Source organism: Callorhinus ursinus, unplaced genomic scaffold (genome assembly GCF_003265705.2).
Source record: "Callorhinus ursinus isolate GAN/ISIS: 27379988/994484 unplaced genomic scaffold, GSC_fseal_2.0 scaffold6, whole genome shotgun sequence".
NCBI lineage: Eukaryota > Metazoa > Chordata > Mammalia > Carnivora > Otariidae > Callorhinus > Callorhinus ursinus.
The window spans coordinates 77,979,499-77,998,597 of NW_027397068.1; the positions used below are offsets into that span (position 1 = coordinate 77,979,499).

Genomic DNA, 19,099 nt, shown 5'->3' on the forward strand with positions numbered 1-19,099 from the left:
CACTCTTTCCCCCAAGCTCTATTCGGCGATGGAGCTGCTGACAATCCCAGCCAGGGTGACCCACACTAGCCTGTTCCCCTCCTCCGACACCTGCCCTTGGCCTTCAACAGGAAGGCCCTCCACTGTTAGTCAATAGATTTTCATGTTTTGAGGATCCCTACGAGGAGCAGGCAAAAGCAATGGGAACAGAGAAACGCTACATTTTGCATACAACGTGGGGAGCCAGGGAGTCGTGAAGCCTCCAGGGCTCATCTGTGGGCCCGGCTGTGAACCTTGGCCCAAACTGCTCTCAGGGACGCTGAGTGGGCCGGCCCAGACACACGCCCGCCGGGTGTGATGTGCTGGTGCCGCGGACCAGCTGCGGACCTGCCGGGGCGGGCGGAGGCTCGCACTGTGACAAGAGGGGAAGCAGGGTGGGGCAGGCCAACGGGACAGGGCCCCTCCCCCACACCCCCTCCTGAAGATGCAAGTGTGCAGGGAACAGTCCGGCCTGAACTCTCTCATGTGATTAGTGAGACTCCCCCATAAGCACACCCCAGCCAGGGCCTGGCCCGCACTGCGGCAGACCGGTCCCCCTCACCCCACAGGCTCTGAAACCCACCGCCACGTCCGTCCGTCCTCCCCTTGCTGGTGCGGGGGTGGTGGTGGTGCCAGGACCAGGCTGGTCCCCTCAAGAGGGAACTTGCTCCTCGTCAACGGGCATCGCGGGGTTGGCGAGCAGGAGACGTAACTAGGCGCACAAACACCACGCCTGGCAGGGAACCCGAGCTCGTCAGTCATGAGTCCCCCCGCGCCCCCACCAGCTCCCACGCACACGGGCCTCTGCCGCCGCCTGGGCTGGGACGGAGGGCCAGCGGAGGGCTGCGGGCTTTCTTCTCTGTCCCAGGGCGCCCCCTTCCCCCGACAGACCTCTTGACCAGAGCTCTGCACTCGGCTCTGGGACCCCCTGCGCTGGTGGGGAGGCAACGGGCTTCCAGGGAGCTCTGCGTACTCACGGTTCCACTCTGGCACTCCAACAGCGGCCTCCGCCTGCAGGACTAGGGCACCTTCCAGCCTGGCTACGTCCGCCCCCGCTAAGCATCGGGTCGGGTCCCTGGCCCGGCTCTTCGTGCTCAGGACTCGCACGGTGGTGCTGCCCCAGCGGGCCACCTGGACGGACCCACTTCTCTGACTCTGGGAGGACCCCTCACTTTGGTCTGGCTGAACCCTACACCTACCAGCGACGCAGGATGAAAGGTCACACCACTCTGGTTCCGAAAACAAAGTCCCCGCTGGTAGCAGTGAAACGGAAGAGGCATTTCACCCTCCTTGATCTTGAGGCTTCTGAGGCGTGCTGACAAACACGGAACAGAAAGCCAGGGCTGTCGGGGGCCTGGCCTCTGGATGAAGACAAGCCTGTCCACCCAGGCCTCGGCCATGCTGCCCCGCCACTCTGGGCAGGCGCCTCGGCCTGCCTAACCCTAAACGACCGGGCAACCCAGGCCCGGGCTGTGGAGGCGCGCCTGGAGCATGCTGCCCCCTACACCCTGAGTGACACCCTATCACTACTTTCACCATGACACGGTGATCTGCAAACGTGTACTCAGGAGGGCAGACTGTAGCCTACTCATTCTTCTACAGAAAGAGTGCACAGTGCCGGGACTGAGTCAGTGTGTCCCCCACCCAACACATTATACATTTGACCCAGAAAAGTATTTTTCCAAGTGTGGGTTTATTTCAAAATTGTAAAGATTTATATATTATTTTTATTACATATAATAAGCAGTTTTTAGCTTAAAGTAAAAACCTTCACATTTAAAATTTAAAAAAAAGAAAAAAGAAAAACGTAGGCATTTTTAAAGAGCCAAAAAAGCTTGCAGCATAGGTTTATCCTTCAATATTCACATCTTAAATGCTATTTAGAAAGGATTAAAAAACGAGCTAAAAATCATTTCCAATTGGCAATGATTAAAAACGCCTTGTTTGGGGAAGAACATGTTAATGAGACATAATGAATTTCACATTACAAGTGTTTAACAGTTGAATCGAGCATGTAGTTTCCACCAGTACACAAAATGGTCTTAATAACCTGTCACAGCAGCTGTTTGGGGAGTGAACAGAATATCGACTTTCCAAGGCTCTTTTCAAAGAGTTTCTGATTTTCAGCTTAAGAGAGAAGAACAGCATTTAATTACCGCATCCCTGGTGGTGGGGGGGAGAGAAAAAACACAATGTAATAATCTGCCTCATATATAATGATGTTGGAGAAAACATTCCTGCCAAGAGACAAACGCAGGATCACCTCTCTACATCAGAATTCAGGTGGAGCCTCCGAAGCATTCCCTAACAAAAACTTTGCTGAATATCACCTAACATCAAGAACTGAAACTTGAAAATAACGTTTTAATGTCTGAAATGACATTATTTTAGGCACTCTTTTCTAGCACATATGCTAATCTTAATATAAAGAAATAAATGTAAACATCAAAAATAACCTAACAAAAGAATACTTTTTAAAGAGAAATAATGAACTGGATTTTAGAAAGGAAAATGTTTATAATGACATCCTCGGAATTCCAAAGAAATATTCACGTTCACTTCCCTCGCCTTTCACATTTTCTTTCGAAAACAATTTGTTTCAACTGTTACTTAACATTTTCATTCATTTAAAGTTACTCTTTGTATATGGATGCACCAATGAACTGGAGATGTCTGAGCAGATTCTGTGCCTGGTCCTCAAATGCAGGGGTTGGGCCTGGCTTGGAATTGCTGTGGCTTCGAGCTCAGACTCACAGGGCTGGACATCATTTCTAGGTGACCTTTCCCCGAGCTGAGAAACGGCACCAGATCTCCCAGCAGAGGTCCTGAGGACTGGAGAACCACCTGCAGTCTCCGGTCCCACAGCGTGCCCACCTGGAGTTGACCCTGGTCTGCCTGTCCTCCTTGTAAGCACCCATCAAAAAGAATCGGCCATTTGAAATGCAACAAAAATAGAATTTCTACAATCTCCTTCCTTGTTCATGTTAGGCATACAATTTTGCCGTGTTTCATAGGTAACCTATGTTTCCAGATTTTACAAAGAAACAAAGCTGTGCCTCAACAGAGTATTCTTCTGAACTGGTCAGGTTTAAGATTACAGTGAGTTTTCCTTTTCCCTCCACAACTAAATGAATACATTTCTCGGGAAAAATATAAGAAGACGGCAGTTACTCTTGACATGTAAATATGTTTCTGCCGGCTTAAAACAAACACTTACATATCACACGTCATTTTTTCACTAACTTGCTTTATCTTTAATGTAGAATTTGTTTTGCTGGTGTCTCTATGTCCCATGTCCTGAGTATGTGCAGTCATGGAAGGATCAGGAATTTCCTACCTGCAAGTGTCCAGGTGGCAAAAGCAGCACATTCCCAACCTAACTGCTACATACATTCAAAATGGTTTCACTTTATATGGCAGACTTCTACTCATCTTATTTAAAAAATAATTTCTTTGGGGGGAGAAAGTCAAAGTCCACCAAAAACAAAAGACAAAAAACAAAAAAAAACAGCCTTTTATATCACATTTTAACGTACATATGCTAAAATTCACATATTTGTATTAAAGATCGTTAGAGGACCAGAAACAACAGCCTCACCTTGCATATGGGATGTATGACAGGCTGTACCTGCAAGAAAAGTTCACAGATGTTGAGACCATCTAAATACCGTTCTTCCTCACGCCAAGTGGCCTTACTCGAACACCCCAGAAAATATGGCAGCATATTGTACGGCAATCCTCAAAATATGGCCCCAGACCAGTAATGAACAGCATCAGCAAGGAACTGATTAAAAATACAAATTTTTGTGCCCCACCCCCCACCTCCTGAACAAACTCTCTACGTGACCCTGACAACTGCTGCTGAAGTCTGAGCTGGAGATACTAGACCCTGTTTTTTAATAAAAACTATAAAATAACTGAGAATAAGCTGCATTCTCCTTTAGGGAGTAAGCCCATCATTAAGTACAGATGACACAATAGAAAAAGCAACACATTATAGAAAAAGGCCAAGGAATTTGATTGAAACCTTGCCACCGTTCACTGAAACAGAGCGGAACAGCAGGTGGAGAAGCGCACGCAGCATCTGTGCGTGCTCCAGCCATCAGGGGGGAGAGACCCGGGGCCAAAGCAAAGAGTGATCTCAGAGGGGCACCATCAGGGAGACGGGAAACAGCCACTCGGGGGGGGGACTGACTAACTGAGCTCTAAAGAGAAAGGGAAACACTCCAGAAACTCTTGTGTTGGGAAAAACATGGAAGTGTGTGGGGTGGAGCTCATCCAATTGAATCACATACGCACTGGGCCTTTTATGCAGTCAGATTGCATGCGATCCAAACGTGACAAGACTTCCTGGAGGGGAACGTGTGATCAGGAAGAAGGGGCAGAACAGAACATTCGGAAGGAGGGACAGGGACGTGCGGGCAGTGGGAGGGCCAGGGGAGCAGTATCTACGACTACGTGCAGCTGACTTCTCGGGTCTACTTAAATGTGGATTTTCTTTTCAATCAATACTTTGGGAAATTTTTTTGTTGGAGATTTGCAACAATTTGAAAAAACTCGCAGATGAACCACATAGCCTAGGAATACCAAAAAGAATTAAGAAATAGGTATTACTGTAAGAATACGGCATCTAAGACATAAGAGAAAACATGTACTGATCAGTTTCAGTCACAGTAGACTCTTAGTGGGTGAGCTCTGGGCAGTCAAATGTTACACAGGTGTTGAACCAGGTGGGGCTTGGTGCCCCTCACCCCACAGCTGCTCAACGGTCAACCATATTCACTGACGATTCCGATGGGACAGCGCCAGGTGTGACAGGGCCACACTCCACAGAACGACATCGACTCTGTAATTACTCACCCCTACAGCGCAAAGGGAACGGTAAACCAACATTATCTGGGGCTTCTCCCGTGACATGGCCTCACTTCTTTGGATTCACATGGTATCACCTACATTCCTTATCATTTCTCTTTCACGTACTCGGAAAGCAGTAAATGCGTCATGGTGTAAGCAAGCCGGCCCAGCAGCCCACGCTCCAGGCGGTGACCCCCACCTCTCTCTCCACGGCCCGCCCTCCGGTCACCACCGAGCGACGCCGAGTCTCACGGGACACTTGGCAGATCTCACTCATCTGACCTCTCGGGAGGTCCGGCCTCCGGGCACAGCCTTCATCACGTTCCCAGGCTCAAAGGCTCGCAACAAAATGCTCTCACTGCTCAGGGGATGTTAACTGTCTAACCCACGTGAGACTTACCAGGTCATGGACAAGAACTGCAATATGCAGAATAGTAAGGCCAGGCCCTTCTTGTGCCACTATAACAACAGCAAAAACAGAGAAATGATAAGTTAAGGATTTTTAAAAATATTTTTCACAAGCAAGTTCAATTCCTGCCCTTCAAAATGCAGAAGACGGCTTCGCTTACTCTTAGTACCACAGGTTTTTTTTAAAAAAAGATTTTTTTATTTGGGCACCTGGGCAGTTCGGTCGGTGAAGCGTCTGCCTTCGGCTCAGGTCATGATCCTGGAGTCCTGGGATGGAGTCCTGCATCGGGCTCCCTGCTCAGCGGGGAGTCTGCTCCTCCCTCTGCCCCTCCCCTTGCTCATGCTCTCTCTCTCTCTTAAGTAAATAAGTAAGAGAGAATGGCAGAGAGAGAGAGCATGAGAGGGTCAGAGCGAGAAGCAGACTCCCCGCAAAGCAGGGAGCCCGACGACGTGGGGCTCGATTCCAGGAGCCTGGGATCATGACCTGAGCCGAAGGCAGACGCTTCACCGACTGAACCACCCAGGCGCCCCTAGGATGACAGATTTAAGATTCAGTAGATGTGAAGTTTCAATCTGCACATTTCCTTTCTAAAATTCTGCACCTCAATTTAAATACTGCTAAATGTCTGGCACCGGCTCAGAGCCCCCAAGGTAACTGTGCAGAGGCTCATTAAAGCCACGTGTCCAGGTCAGAGGCACCTCCACCACCATTAACACTCAAACCACACTGAGCTGTCAGGTCTCTGTCCTCCGGTGCTTACATAACTTCACTCCTCTCTTGCTCCTGGTTGTTAGTTTTTGAAGGAAAACTGCATTTTATTATAATCTCCTAGAATAACATAAAATGAACAGTTTCTGTGTTAAAATGGCCTATTTTTTGGATTCCTTGTCCATTTTTATTTATATTTGTTCACTTACCATTTTTAGTTTATACTGCCTACAAATAAATAGGTGGTTAGGCCATCCAAGAGCCGGGAATCAATGCCCCACACAGACATACAAGTACGGCTTAAGAATATGCTTTTGAGTTATCATTGAGAAATGAGGTGTGAGCATTGTCACATAATTCAAGCTCAGTCCTTACATCATCAAAATTAAAAAGAAAATCAGAACATTTTTGATAGAATATTCCTAAAATATATTATACACTACTCTTTCTTTTTTTAAATGTGCAGTTTTCTTGATAGCTCGAGAACCACCTCAAATCCCTTTGGGAAGCAGACGGGGGTGCAATAAACACATATAATGAAGACTCAGGAACACTGAGAAGTCAGCTGAACTGGAATAGTGTCATTTCCCCCCAGAGGCTAACGCGGAGCTGTTCACCATACCTTAAGAGCTACAAGATTAATTTAAGTTGTTTTGCCTTTTTTTTTTTAAGTGATTTTACATCTTTTTAAAAATTAAGTAACCTCTACACCCAACATGGGGCTCCAACTCATGACCCCGAGATCATCCAACTGAGCGAGCCGAGCCCCCCCTTTTGTCTCTTTTGGGTCATTTGTTTTGGTTTGTTTTCTTGCCCTTTCTCCTTATTAGTTTCAACATCTTGTGACTCAAAATGTACTCCGGCATCTGCAGCATCCCCCTGCCTGAGGGGCCAGCGTGGCCAGCCAGCGAGCACAGCAGACAAACACCCCCAGCAAGAGCCTCTCGGAGCCCAGGAGTTGTTAGAGGAGCTGGTGCTTCTGCCCTAAAAGCGAGTCTGAACTCCCCTGTCTGTTCTGGAGGGCAGAGTCTGTCACAAGTCTAACCACGAACCTCATGTTACTGTACACAATCTTAGGGACACCCAACCTTGGGGGGTTTTAGACGCCAGACTCTGAGCTCCTTTGGGGTGGTGTGACGACACGGGTGAGGGGCCACGGTTAGTAGGAGGCAGGCACATAACTTACCCAAAGAGCAGCACACAAGGTAAGTATGAAACACAACTATGGGAAAGGAAAGAAAAAAATCGCAAATGTGAGTCCTTCTAAAAGCTTAAAAGGATTCATTAGCCAACCTGCACTCCCTGGCGCGTAATCGAGCTCTAGGACCGAATCAAGGACACAGCCACACTGATTGTACTTTCTTACCCTGTGCCAAGTGGGCTCCACCTCAAAGTCTAGGACCGCATTGTTCCTTGGCAAACCACAAGCACCTAGTAAATAATCCACTCAATAAACCAACAGAAAGGATGCCTGAGGAAGGATATCAGCTGTCTTGTTTTTCATTTTTTTCTTAGGTCTTGTATAACTACTGTCCCGTGTTACATCAGTTTCGGGTGTACGGGACAGGGGTTCAACACCCGCATCCACAACTCAGTGCTCACCGCGATAGCTGTGCTCTTCACCCCGACGGCCGCCGTGCTGAGAAGTGCCTACGTGAATGTTCAGTAACAGAACACTGCAACAGACGCTTAGCGCCGCCGGGGAACACCCGGGACACGCTACTTTACTTAACTTGACATAAGGAATCTACTGCAATGATTTGCACACCGAAGAGGACATCATCACTCATGTCCCTGTGTCCCAAGGAGGCAGGGGAGTGAAGGTGAGGGGCGGGCGACAGCAACAGTGACAAAGCAGGAGGCTGGCAGGCAGAGCCCTGTGTGAGATCCCAGCTCTGACACCGAGAGTGTTCAATCAGTCGTCTGCTCTCGCCTTCAGTTTTCTCCTCTTTAAAATGAGGACGGTGTCTACAGAGCTGCTCTAGAGGACAATGGTGGTAGTGGATCAGAACCCGTCACGGCCTGGGCTAGGGGCCGGCACTGACAGGATGCTGCGTAAGTGGCAATCACCGCTTCACTGTCATGATTAAGCACAAATTATGTCAGCAGCAAATCTGAGCACACGGGACACTCAACTGGAAACGCCACAACTCAGGTCATCACCAAAGTTACGTCCTCTAAATACTTAATGGTCTCTCTTGGGAAACAGTATGTATTTCTAAATGTTTGAACAGCCTTCTTGACTTTATGCTTATTTGTGTAGAGTACATCACTAAGATGGGTTCCAGGATATCCTAAAGAAAGCCAAGCTACATAAAATCTTAGTAAAACATAAACTTCTCACAGTATGAGAAGCTTATGCTGTTGCATAAGCTTAGGTAACCCACACAAAGTTGAACATTAATATACTGCTATACATGTTAATATAGGAAATTCCAAAATAACCGGAAAAATTAGAAAAATGGTAATAAAATATGATGAAGTTGAATAAGGACATAAATAAAAAGTTAGGCTAAAGAGGGTTTTTTCCTCTGGTAAAGAGGTGGGAGGAGATTCACACACATTATGGTTGAGAACATTTCCTGACTACACATCTAACCAATTCAGCTGTGTTTAAAAGCTTCCTAGTGTTACAAGGACATACTAGCTGATGCTGATCCTTAAGTTCAACAACGTGCTTAAAGAGAAATCTGCAAGAGACACAGACAAGCCAATTGGGAAGAAGGGGCTCAGTGGAGAGAGGGGCACTTCAGTTCCTTGGCCCATGGCACCCAAAACATCAGCCAAGAACCCAAAATGCATGATGTGCAAACTTTCTAACCACAAGCCCACTCCTGCCCCGATTCAAAGATCCTACATTTAAGAGTGATGACCTGACAGCCATGCACAAAACCCATCAAGTGATGAATGGCATCCTGAAAGGCACGGCTCAGAAGCCATGCTGCTGGGAGTACAAACAAAACAGTCACACAGGGAAGGGACAGAAGCCTGACGACAGGCTACGTGAAGGAAGCCAAGCGTCCCTGAGAAAAGAGGTGAATGGCCTCAGAAGAGACCTGTGTTCCAGCCCCACCCTCCAAAGAGCACACACAGCCACCCGTTCTGAGGTGCTCTATGGGGCTGGGAAATGACACACATCCACCTCTAATCTCCACGTTAATACTCAGAGCTCCAGTGGTAGGTATATGCAACAGAAAGCAGGATTGAGCAAGTCAGTCAATTTAAGTAATGCCATATCATCTAAATTCTCTAAACACAAAGCCTTAAGGATAGGACTATTACATGCAGCAAGAGAAATATAATAGTATATATATAAAAGCGGGCAATTATCTGTAAGATAATCATGCAAAAAACACTTCTCTAAGTTTTAATTTTCATTATTTACTTACAAGCATAATAATTGTTGCAAGCAGTCTTGTTGTTTCAAACATTTTCTTCAGTTGCTTCACGGGTCCCATTAGAAAGCATGTACTTAAAAAAAGAAAAAAAAAGTACGTACTATATGAAACAAACAGGAGAACGAAGAGATGGGTCTGCTACTTTGGCTATATAAACATAAATGCTTTAAAGAAAAGATATCTTATGTTGGTTTACTCATAAAAATCTCTCACTAAATCAGTTATATTTTTCCTTAACATTAAAAGCAAACTTTTTCTAAAACTTTAATACTTTATTTTCTTTAACTAAGCTCTAGGCCCAACGTGGGCTTGAACTCACAACCCCAAGATCAAGAACTGCATGCTCTACCAACTGAGCCAGCCAGGCGCCCCAAAAGGAACCGTGAATCTGGTGTTCTAGGACACACCAATGCCTTCTCACAAGGTATTCGCGGTGTTGTTTCACAGCTCCCGGTGAACGTGATGGCCGGAGCAGTCCTGAACTCTCAGGTCACGTGTTCCCAATCTGAGCCAATTCACACACTGCTACCCCTCACCCCTGCACGCTACAGACCAGAACAACGCTCGGTCACCGCAAAGCCCCCCACAGTGACATGACCTAAACCTGCTGAGCTGGGCTCTGTTCCAGCCTGAAGGAACAGCTCTGTGGGCACGAGCCCAGGAAAGCCCATTGAGCTTGGCCTCGGCCACACAGGTTCACTTGACTACCTCTGATCCAGAATATTCCTGAGGAGACAGAAGGTGACCTCTGAAAGCTCAATGTACACAAATGCAAAACGCATACACCTGACAACTACTCCAACAGACATCAACACACCCAAATGGGCACCAAGATCCTCAGAAAGGGATTCCTGCGCCCCAATCCAAAATGCTCCTGGGCTGGCGGTCCTCACCCTCTATCTGCTCAGCACTACCGGAGGATCTCCTGGCTGGTTGGGAGGCAGTCCGGTCCTTGCCCTCACTGAGACAGGGCTTCCCAAGCAGGGAGCCAAGCACGGCACCATGAGCCAGGGCTCTGGAGGACGGTAAGCTAGAAAGCCTGTCGGTCACCCTATTGGGCACATCATGGGATACTGACTCACCCTCTCTGTGCTACAATCCCCGGCCATAAGGTGGGGGCGATAACAGTGCCCACCTCAGACACTGCGGTAACAGACAGAAACACTTAGCAAGTGCCCCAAAGGCTGGCCATTCCTACCGTTCCCACACCGTGATGCCCCGGGCACATAGCAGGGGGTCAATAAACACTTATTGGACGAACATAAATCTTGTGGCTCCAGAAGCCATACTATTTGGGAAGTGCCTCCAGGAAAGGAAGGCTGGTGATGGTGCCAGCAAACCAAACGTGGAGGAGCCCGACTTCCATACGCACCTGGCTAGCGCAGCGAGATTTCCAAAGGTATAAAACACTGCAAACAGCTTTATGCCACCAGGAAGCCACAGCAATCCGGTCCCCTGAGTTCAGATATATTTTGAAATCATTTTACCGTTGTAATAGCGTAAAATATAAACGTGCTACAAGAGGAATGATTATATAATAATGTACAGTTTAAGTATAAATGTGCTCGTATAGTCTCTACGTCGTTTTAAAAAGACAGTTAATTTTCATTGTTATTTGCTAACTGGACTCTTCCGCCTATTTTGCATATAAGTATGTATAACTTAACTGTAATACACCTTCCCTACACATGTGCGTAAATCTCACTCTACTTAAATTAATATTCTTTATAAGCGGCAAGTTAAATAGTTTACACATCTCGATTCCTGACTCTACAGCTTTCTACACACATGGATTTTTCTTAAAAAGAATTATTTTCACAACCTATAAACCACCCCCCAAATACTAATTTCTGCATCTCTGTATTGATCTCTAGCCCTTTATTTCAGGTGACTGACTATGTCCCCTGGAAACAGACTGCGGGCTGCTTGCTGGAACTAAATGGGGTTAGTCTGGCCTAAAATATAAGTCACGAGGGCAACAGAAGGCTGTAACTCACAAGGACAGAGAAGAAAATGCCGCACACGAAGCAGATGACGAACCACTTCAGCCTGGTGTTGTAGCTGAGGGACGAGGCCTCCAGGACCTTAGGAAGGAAGGGGAGTCAGAACACGTCCCCCAGCTGCCTTGAGCAATCTGACTCCCCACGGCAGGAGGGCAAAGCTTCCCCTGAATCTGGTCACGTGAGAAGGGTAAGACCCCCCCCCCCCCCCGCCCCAGGCTGGGCAGGGAAATGTGGGCACGACGTGGGGCTCGGGCGGTCTTGGGGCCCCGCTGTTCCCTCTGCCGGCGGGAGCACAGGTATGCCCGCGGCACTGTGCCCCTGGTTTTAACAGCCCTTGCCTGCAGGACAGCAGATGCACCCCGACACGCATGAAACGACAGAATGTATGATACGTATTATAAAATACTCAATGACTAAAAAAATAGGGGAAAATGAAATGAGACCAGAAAATGTGGAGCACTGCTGAGGCTGGGTCCCGGGCACACAGGGCTCACCATGCCTCCCTCAGTCCCTGCCTGAGGCAGCAGAGGCCCCCCAAGTGCAGAGCCTGAGACAGGGGTCCCACTGCATGAACTGCTCTCAGCAGAAACCCCGAGGGAAGTGAGAGGAGCTGACAGGGAAGGGGGGGATCACGTGGTTTCAGCTGGAGTTCAGCTTGGGCCTGGGCCGTCAACTGCACCTCAGTGTGGGTCCCGCCCTGACGCAGGGGCCAGCTGGCCATGGGCTGTCAGCAGAGGGGGACACCTGCGGGACCCCCAGGGTGTGCAGGAGGGCACAGCTGTGAGCCCCTGGGGGATGCATACACCTGTCTCACAAGGGGGACCTGGCAGCCGTCCATTGTGTCTGCCACTATAACTTCCACTTATTATAAAAAGTCCATTCAAAACCAACTCAGGAGAGCCCTAGGTACCTCCTCAACCATTACTAAAAACCCATTTTTTAAATGATCATTTATGCTAGAGCAACAGCATTCCTACATGCAAACTGCAACCAAGTCACGTGGGTAGAGTGGAAATCACCAGGCGATCCTTCTACAGTAATCCAGACGCAGCTGCAGACACGTTCCGATTTCTAAGTACACTCAGAACTTACTTTCCAATGACGCTGAAAAAGTATCAGCAATGGCTATTTCAGGAAACTAGAAATACGTATTAAGAATTTTATATCAAAACTTGATGTCTAACTTATATTACCATAGATACTTAAAAATAAGATCATAGGCTTATAATGTATTTTCAAGAATGAAGCAAAAACAGAAAATACCTTTCGCTACATTCCTTACCTCAACCCATTAACCTGGGAATCCTTTTGCAGCATGAAAAGTAGATAAAAATAACTAAATAAAGATTGTAAGTGCAACATATATCACTTAACACATTTTAAATGGTTTGTAAAATTTGCTTTAACTCACATTCTTGTTTCCAGCAATGTCACCTGTTCAGAGCAAAACTATTGTTCCACATTAAACAAAGAATGGACCTGCCTATGAAAACGTCCAAATGTCATGCTTCCTGACTAGGAAGAGGCCGCTGCAGTGTTTCCACTCCGCAGAGCATCACGAATCCGAAGACCACTCACCGCAAAGCAGCCTGTGGCCAGTGCACACAGAGCAGTGTCCCACGGGAGCCGGACTGGGAACCGGGCAGGGAGAGTGCAGTAACGTGGGGACGGGTTTACAAATTTACATCACCCCGCCCCCCCCCCATTCCTAAGTTCAGCCGCTGGCTTTCAAGAGCCAGTTCATTCTTCTCTCAACCTGGTCATTTATATAATTGTAGGTATTTCCCCCTTATTACCATCTTCCAAGTGATGAACTTGAAAAGGAAACAAGTTATTTCCATTTGTAAATATGGAATATTCAACCCACAAGCAAATGACTTGCCTTGGGCTTCGCCTACTGTCCAGGACACCGAAACAAATCACAGATTCCCTGACGCCTAAGTGGGAAAACACGCAAGAACACCTGGCACTACATTCTCCACAAAGGAGCCAGAAGGAGCCCGGACCCTCCAGCCCCGGTGCAGCAGAAACATTCAGGTGCGACTTTCTGGTCCAAGCATGATCAGGAATAAGCCCAGCAAAGCCAGCAACTGTGCTGATTTCTTAAAGGTTGTCTCAGAAAACAAATACGCATGGACACTGGCACAGTTACTTTACTTATTTGTTATCAAAGGCAGAGGAAGTGGGGCGCCTGGCTGGCTCCATCGATTAAGCATCCAGCTCTTGGTTTTGGCTCAGGTCATGATCTCAGGGTTGTGGGATCGAGCCCCAAGGTGGGCTCCTTGCTCAGTGGGGAGCCTGCTTCTCCCTCTGCCTGTCACTCTCCCTGCTTGTGCTCTCTCTCTCACGCTCTCTAAATAAATAAATAAAATCTTAAAAAATAAATAAATAAAAATAATTACAAAAACAAAAGAAGAGGAAGCAAAGAGAAAGCCTCTCGTCAGCAGGAGAGACTCCCCTTTTCTCTGGTCCACTCCTGCTGCAGTGAAACAGCACCACCAGGAACTAGAACGCAACTGATTGAAAAAAAATAGTTGGAAAACATGTTCCCAGCAGCAGCAACATCAGAGATGAGAGAATGAACCCGCGGCCCAGCGGACCCTTGCTTCTCTCCTAGCGATGGAGAAGCCAGGAGAGAGCCCCCTGATCACAAAAGGGCAGCTGTCTCGACCTGAGCCTTGCTCCGGGGCTACCAGCACCTGAACAGTGGGAATGCGGTGGGCTTTCAGCGAATGCACACCACAAATGCAGTACTCCTATAAGTCCTTGTTCAAAACGACAGTGGCGCATAGAGAGGTAAAGGTGAGCCGACAGTGAGCTCAAGGAACAGGTGTGCATAAGCGCTCTCAAGTGGGATGGTGGCCACACTGTCTCAGGTGCCCTGCTCCTTACTCAGCCTCCTCCGTGACTAGCAGGCCCTCCTCCCTCCGTCACCTACTGCTCTCCCTGTCATGCTCTCTCACTCGGGACCCCCGCTCACAGGTTCTACCCTGGATCGTGGCAGAATCTTGGATGATCCCAACATCCACATGGGCAGCCCACCCTCTCTGCTCCTCGCCCCCTCATCTCCATGGCCTTTGCCCTCCACTCCACTCAGTGACCCAGAACACTCTTAACCACCCAAAATCACTCCACATCCAAACTTCAAGCCGCTGCTCTTAGGCCCCGATGTTGTCCTGGTGGCACGCAGCTCCAACTGCTTGTGCCTGGACTGCCCTGCAGCCTCTGGGTCCCCCATCCAGCCCACTGGTCCTTCTCTCTCTGTAGAAAGGACATGCTCCATCAGCTCAGTAAGACATTTAAAATTCCCCTTCTGCTGCATCCATCCGGCAAAATGCCACCATGACTCAAGCCTGCTTCCTCTTCCTCTGGTGGCCAGTCATGTAGCAGAACCGGGGGCGGGGAGGGGGGTCATAACCGGGTCATCACCACCTTCCCACGGGCCCTGCCGCCGCCTGCCTGACAACCTGACGTGGAGGACTGACGGGCGCCGTGAAGACAGCCCACCTTCTCACTCCACTGCCCACAGGCTACTTCAAACCTCCGGGTGTGGCCCTGACACTCCTCCTGTGCAGACAGCTTCCCCTCCTTCACACAGAAAACACAAACCGCCAATGTGCCCGGCCTCCACTGCTTGCTTCCACCAAACCACTGAGCCCCCTCAATAACACCTTCTCCTCCTTTCCGCGGATGACCGCAGAGTGGCTGAGGCCAATCCACCTGCTTTGGAGCCCAAGCCCTCGACCTTCTCAGGGAACGTGCAGTATCGGCTCCTCCCCGCTCTCGAGGGTGACTCCTGTGCTCTCCCTGAGACCCTTCCTACCAACCTGTACGCATGATTAGGCCTCTTCCAGCTTAAAGAAAAAACTTACTTGATTTCACTCTCCAGCGTCTGCTCATTCATTCCCTCAGCAGATACTACTGAGCGCCCCCAGGTGCTTGTCCTCCTTGCTGAGGGCTGGCCCTCCACACACCCTCCTCCCTGACGTCAGCTCCTCGTGTTTGGGGCTCCCCTGACGGGGAGCATACCGCTGCCCGGTGCCCAGACCACGGGGGAAATGGCACAGGGAAGCCAGCCCCCCCTTGCTTCCAGCCTCTTGCTACTACTGTCACAGAACGCGATCTGAGGCACAATTCGCTCTGCCATTTTAGCCTACTGCTTTCTTTTAAGATTGATTTATTTTTTATTTTTTATTTATTTTTATTTATTATTTTTATTTATTTATTTATTTTATATTTATTTTATATTTTTGTATTTTTGTATTTATTTATATTTTTATATTTTTATTTTTTAATTATTTTATTTTATTTATTTATCTATCTATCTATTTATTTATTTGAGAGAAAGAGAACACAAGTGAGCACACAAGCAGGGGGAGCGGCAGGCAGAGGGAAAATCCCAAGCAGAATCTTGCTGAGCAGGGGGCCCAATGTGGGGCTCGAACTCAGGATCCCAGGATCATGACCTGAGCCGAAGTCAGACGCTTAACAGACTGAGCCACCCAGGCGCCCCGGCCCATGTCTTTAATCAGCTACTCTGACCCCGACTGCCCAGCAGCTGAGCCCGACGCTGGTGACAAAGCTGTGAACGTGGTAAGTGGCTGTCTTCATACCAGCAAACGCCCACATACTAGAACGTCAGGTGCCGTGTGTGCCGTAGGGAGGAATTAAGCAGGTCCACGAGTGGAGGGCAGGGCGGGCTGCGCTACTTCAGCGGCATCAGGAGTCTTGCTACAGGCCTCTGGGGAGGGTGCATCGAACAAGAGCTGACCGAAGTGGGGACAACATCAGAGGGAAGAGTCCTCTCCTCCCTGTGACACCAACCTCCCCCCAGATCCGGGTCCTCATCTCCAAGGCACCAGAAACTGCCTTGTCACCCTTGTCGGATCCCCGCGAGAAAAAGCCCACACAGGTTAAGGCCCAGTAGGCCAGCCCCAGGAGCCGGGCTGGGGCATCCCAGCATCCATCAGGCAGCTGAGCAAGCACAGTCGTCCTGGGGGGCTGCGGGGGGAGGTGGGGAGGTTTTGCAGAGGGCTGAGGTGCCTCGAGCAGAGTTTAGACCTTATACTGAGTGCTACAGGAAACCGTATGGTTGGTCTGGACCCTCTCACACCTGGCTCCATCTCGCCCTCCCTCCATCTTCCCAGACATGTCACAAGGAGGGACCCTACAACTCTGGCTACTCTGCCTCTGGCCTGGCCTCTAAATCCCCTCAGCAGGATGGTGGGGCAGTCCAAGATCTCAGGGGCACCCCCCCATCTCGCCACCTCCCCAGTCTACCCTGAGCCAATCCCATCCAGTCCTCCAACCCGCACCCCCCGTGCGTCCTGCCACACTCCCAGGACATCCCCCTAGACGCCATCAGCAAGCCCCCCACACCCTCACCCTCTGCCCCGCCAGGTCCCTGCCTCCCGCCCTCTGCACTCCGGTCTCCCCTGCACTCTCCAAGCGGGGCCTATCTCCTCAGGCCCACGCATCCTGACCACTGGGGACGGGAAGTGGGCTAGGTGAAAGTCCTCCTCACTGCTGTCACAACCATCCCGGGGTCACCCCCACACCACACCTCTTGCTCTTCTAAGGATTTTGCATGGGGCTCACTATCATCCCTCCACTCCTGTCTTAACTGTTGGTGATTCCATCACTGGAGTAAGCAAGCCTTCCAAAACTCTCTTAGGACTCCTGGTTCCTCGCCCTCTCTCCTCCAATAATCTCTGCACCTTACGTCAACCACCAAGCCCCTTATCTACAGTAATAAATGCGCCATCATCTCAAATCTCTCCATGGTCTCAATTTCAAGTATCCCCCTTTCCAACCACCACCTCCTACCCTCCAGCATCCCTAGTTACCCAGCCCACCGCTGTCACCACTCACTCCCCCTTCGCACCCCCCACCCCTGCTCCTATAATCACTCCTACACACATCCTCAACTTCTTTGCCCTCTGTGCCTCTGATGCGTTCATTGGGCAGCATCCAAACCCTGGTTAAATCCAACTCTGCCAGCCCTGCCCTACACTCCCGCTGCTGAATCTGACTCCCACCTCAGCGTCAGGACCGTTACCCACAAGGGGGGCCTTTGTGCCGCTGACAGTCCCACCTTTGCTCCCTGTCCATTCATTTGCCTATTCGTACCTTCTTCCTGAACCTCAACACTCACCGCCCCCCAAACTTCCAACTGGCAACCCTACTTCCTATTTCAGTGAGGACAGAATCCTCTAGTGCTCCAAACTCAGCATGTGGGGAGCTGTGCTGCATGCTCTCTCCCCCCTCCTCCCATCAGCCCGCAGGAGCTGGCCACCCACATGCCCACGCAAATACTCCCAACATCTTTCTCCCCTCTAGACTGCAGGCTCAAGAAAAGCGACACTATCACCTTCATGTTCCCAAGGTTCAGAGCAGCTCCGTACAACAGAACTTTCTGTAATGAAATGCCCCACTCACGTACCATCCCGTGCAGCAACCACTAACACACGTGTCTGCCGAACACCCGAAATGTGGGGGGCGTGGCTGAGAAAAGAATGTTAAATCTTCTTCAAGTTTTACTAGTTTAAACGTAAGTAGCCACACGCAGCTATGGATACTGCATCGTCCAGCACACAGCGCTGGGGCACAAAGTGCAGCGCAACACAGTGAGTCAGTCGGGGGGCCATTACTGCCCACTGACACCTCTCACAGTCCTATTAGTGGGTTCCCGTGTGACCATCATCATCTGCCTAACCGGTTACGGGTCCAATGGAGGCAGACGCTGTCCTGTAGGCTCTGGACCCTCACAGACTAGCCTAGCGTCTTGGCCGCAAGAAGGGCTGAATAAATAGAACGGCGGAGGGAGTCAGGCAAGGAGAGGGACAAACAAAAGACCCTTCTGCAGCATATTCGGTTCCAAGCGTGCCACTTCTGTGGCAGGCAGAAAAGAACTTGTCAGCATGCACACGCCAGAGACAGAGAGCAGTTCCTGGTCCTCGGCTATTTTTAATTCTTCCACCAGAGGAAGTAACCTTCATCGAGCCTCTGGGGTAGAAGCACAGACGCAAAAGATGGTTTTGTTTGGCTCGGAATCTTTTACCAGGGGCTCAATGCTTTACCAAACAACGTTTAATTCAGTTTATTTCACTTTTCAATGACCTTCCCCCCACTCCGGTGGCCCTATTTCCAAAAGACACACACGCACTCGCGGCCCCTCATTCTCCTCCAGGGGCAAAGCCACGCAACGAAGCTCAGACCTCGGCTTCCCGCAGCTCGCAGGACAAAGCAGCTGCCCACCTGCCGGCGCTGCCCAGCCCGGCTGCAGAGCCCAGCGCAGCGCACAACACCCGGGGGAGCCCCGGGGAGGGCGGCGCGGGGCGGCACAGGGGTCCCCGAGAGTCAGAGGCCAAAGCGGGGCGTGGGGTGGGACTTAAGGCTTCTGCAGACCCCACGAAACCCCGCAAGGCTCCCCAGATTCTTCCCGGGAGGCGGGCCGACCGGCCCCCGCCCCGCCCCGCCCGTCCCCGCCGCGGCCCGCTACCTGCGCGGTCAGGCCCTGCTCCTCGTCGTCCTGGCCGCTCAGAACCCGCCGCAGCTTCTCCATGGCCCTACTCGCCGCCGCACTGGCGGGCCCGCTCGCCGCACCCCCACGCCCTCCGGGAACCCGGAACCCGGAGCCCCCACGTGACCGGACATCCGGGCCGCCGTTTCCGGCGCTTCCCAGCAGCGCGCGCCTGCGCGCCGGGGTC

The 19,099-nt window shown here is 50.1% G+C and overlaps 1 protein-coding gene across 4 annotated transcripts; it reads right to left on the reverse strand.

Moving 5' to 3' along the window:
- Positions 1-1,692: 1,692 nt before the first annotated feature.
- On the reverse strand, positions 1,693-19,047 carry SFT2D1 (SFT2 domain containing 1). 4 transcript variants are annotated; one of them, XM_025866540.2, is made up of 8 exons: positions 18,892-19,047; positions 11,385-11,471; positions 10,760-10,842; positions 9,379-9,460; positions 7,176-7,211; positions 5,273-5,331; positions 3,617-3,646; positions 1,693-2,181 (listed from the first exon to the last, which is right to left on the reverse strand). In XM_025866540.2, exons 1-8 carry the CDS (start codon positions 18,952-18,954, stop codon positions 2,142-2,144), a joined length of 480 nt encoding a protein of 159 aa, XP_025722325.1. In that variant the 5' UTR covers positions 18,955-19,047; the 3' UTR covers positions 1,693-2,141. The 4 variants fall into 4 exon arrangements, with proteins under 4 accessions (XP_025722325.1, XP_025722326.1, XP_073750325.1 ...); XM_025866541.2 differs by lacking the exon at positions 7,176-7,211; XM_073894224.1 differs by lacking the exon at positions 3,617-3,646.
- Positions 19,048-19,099: the final 52 nt, after the last annotated feature.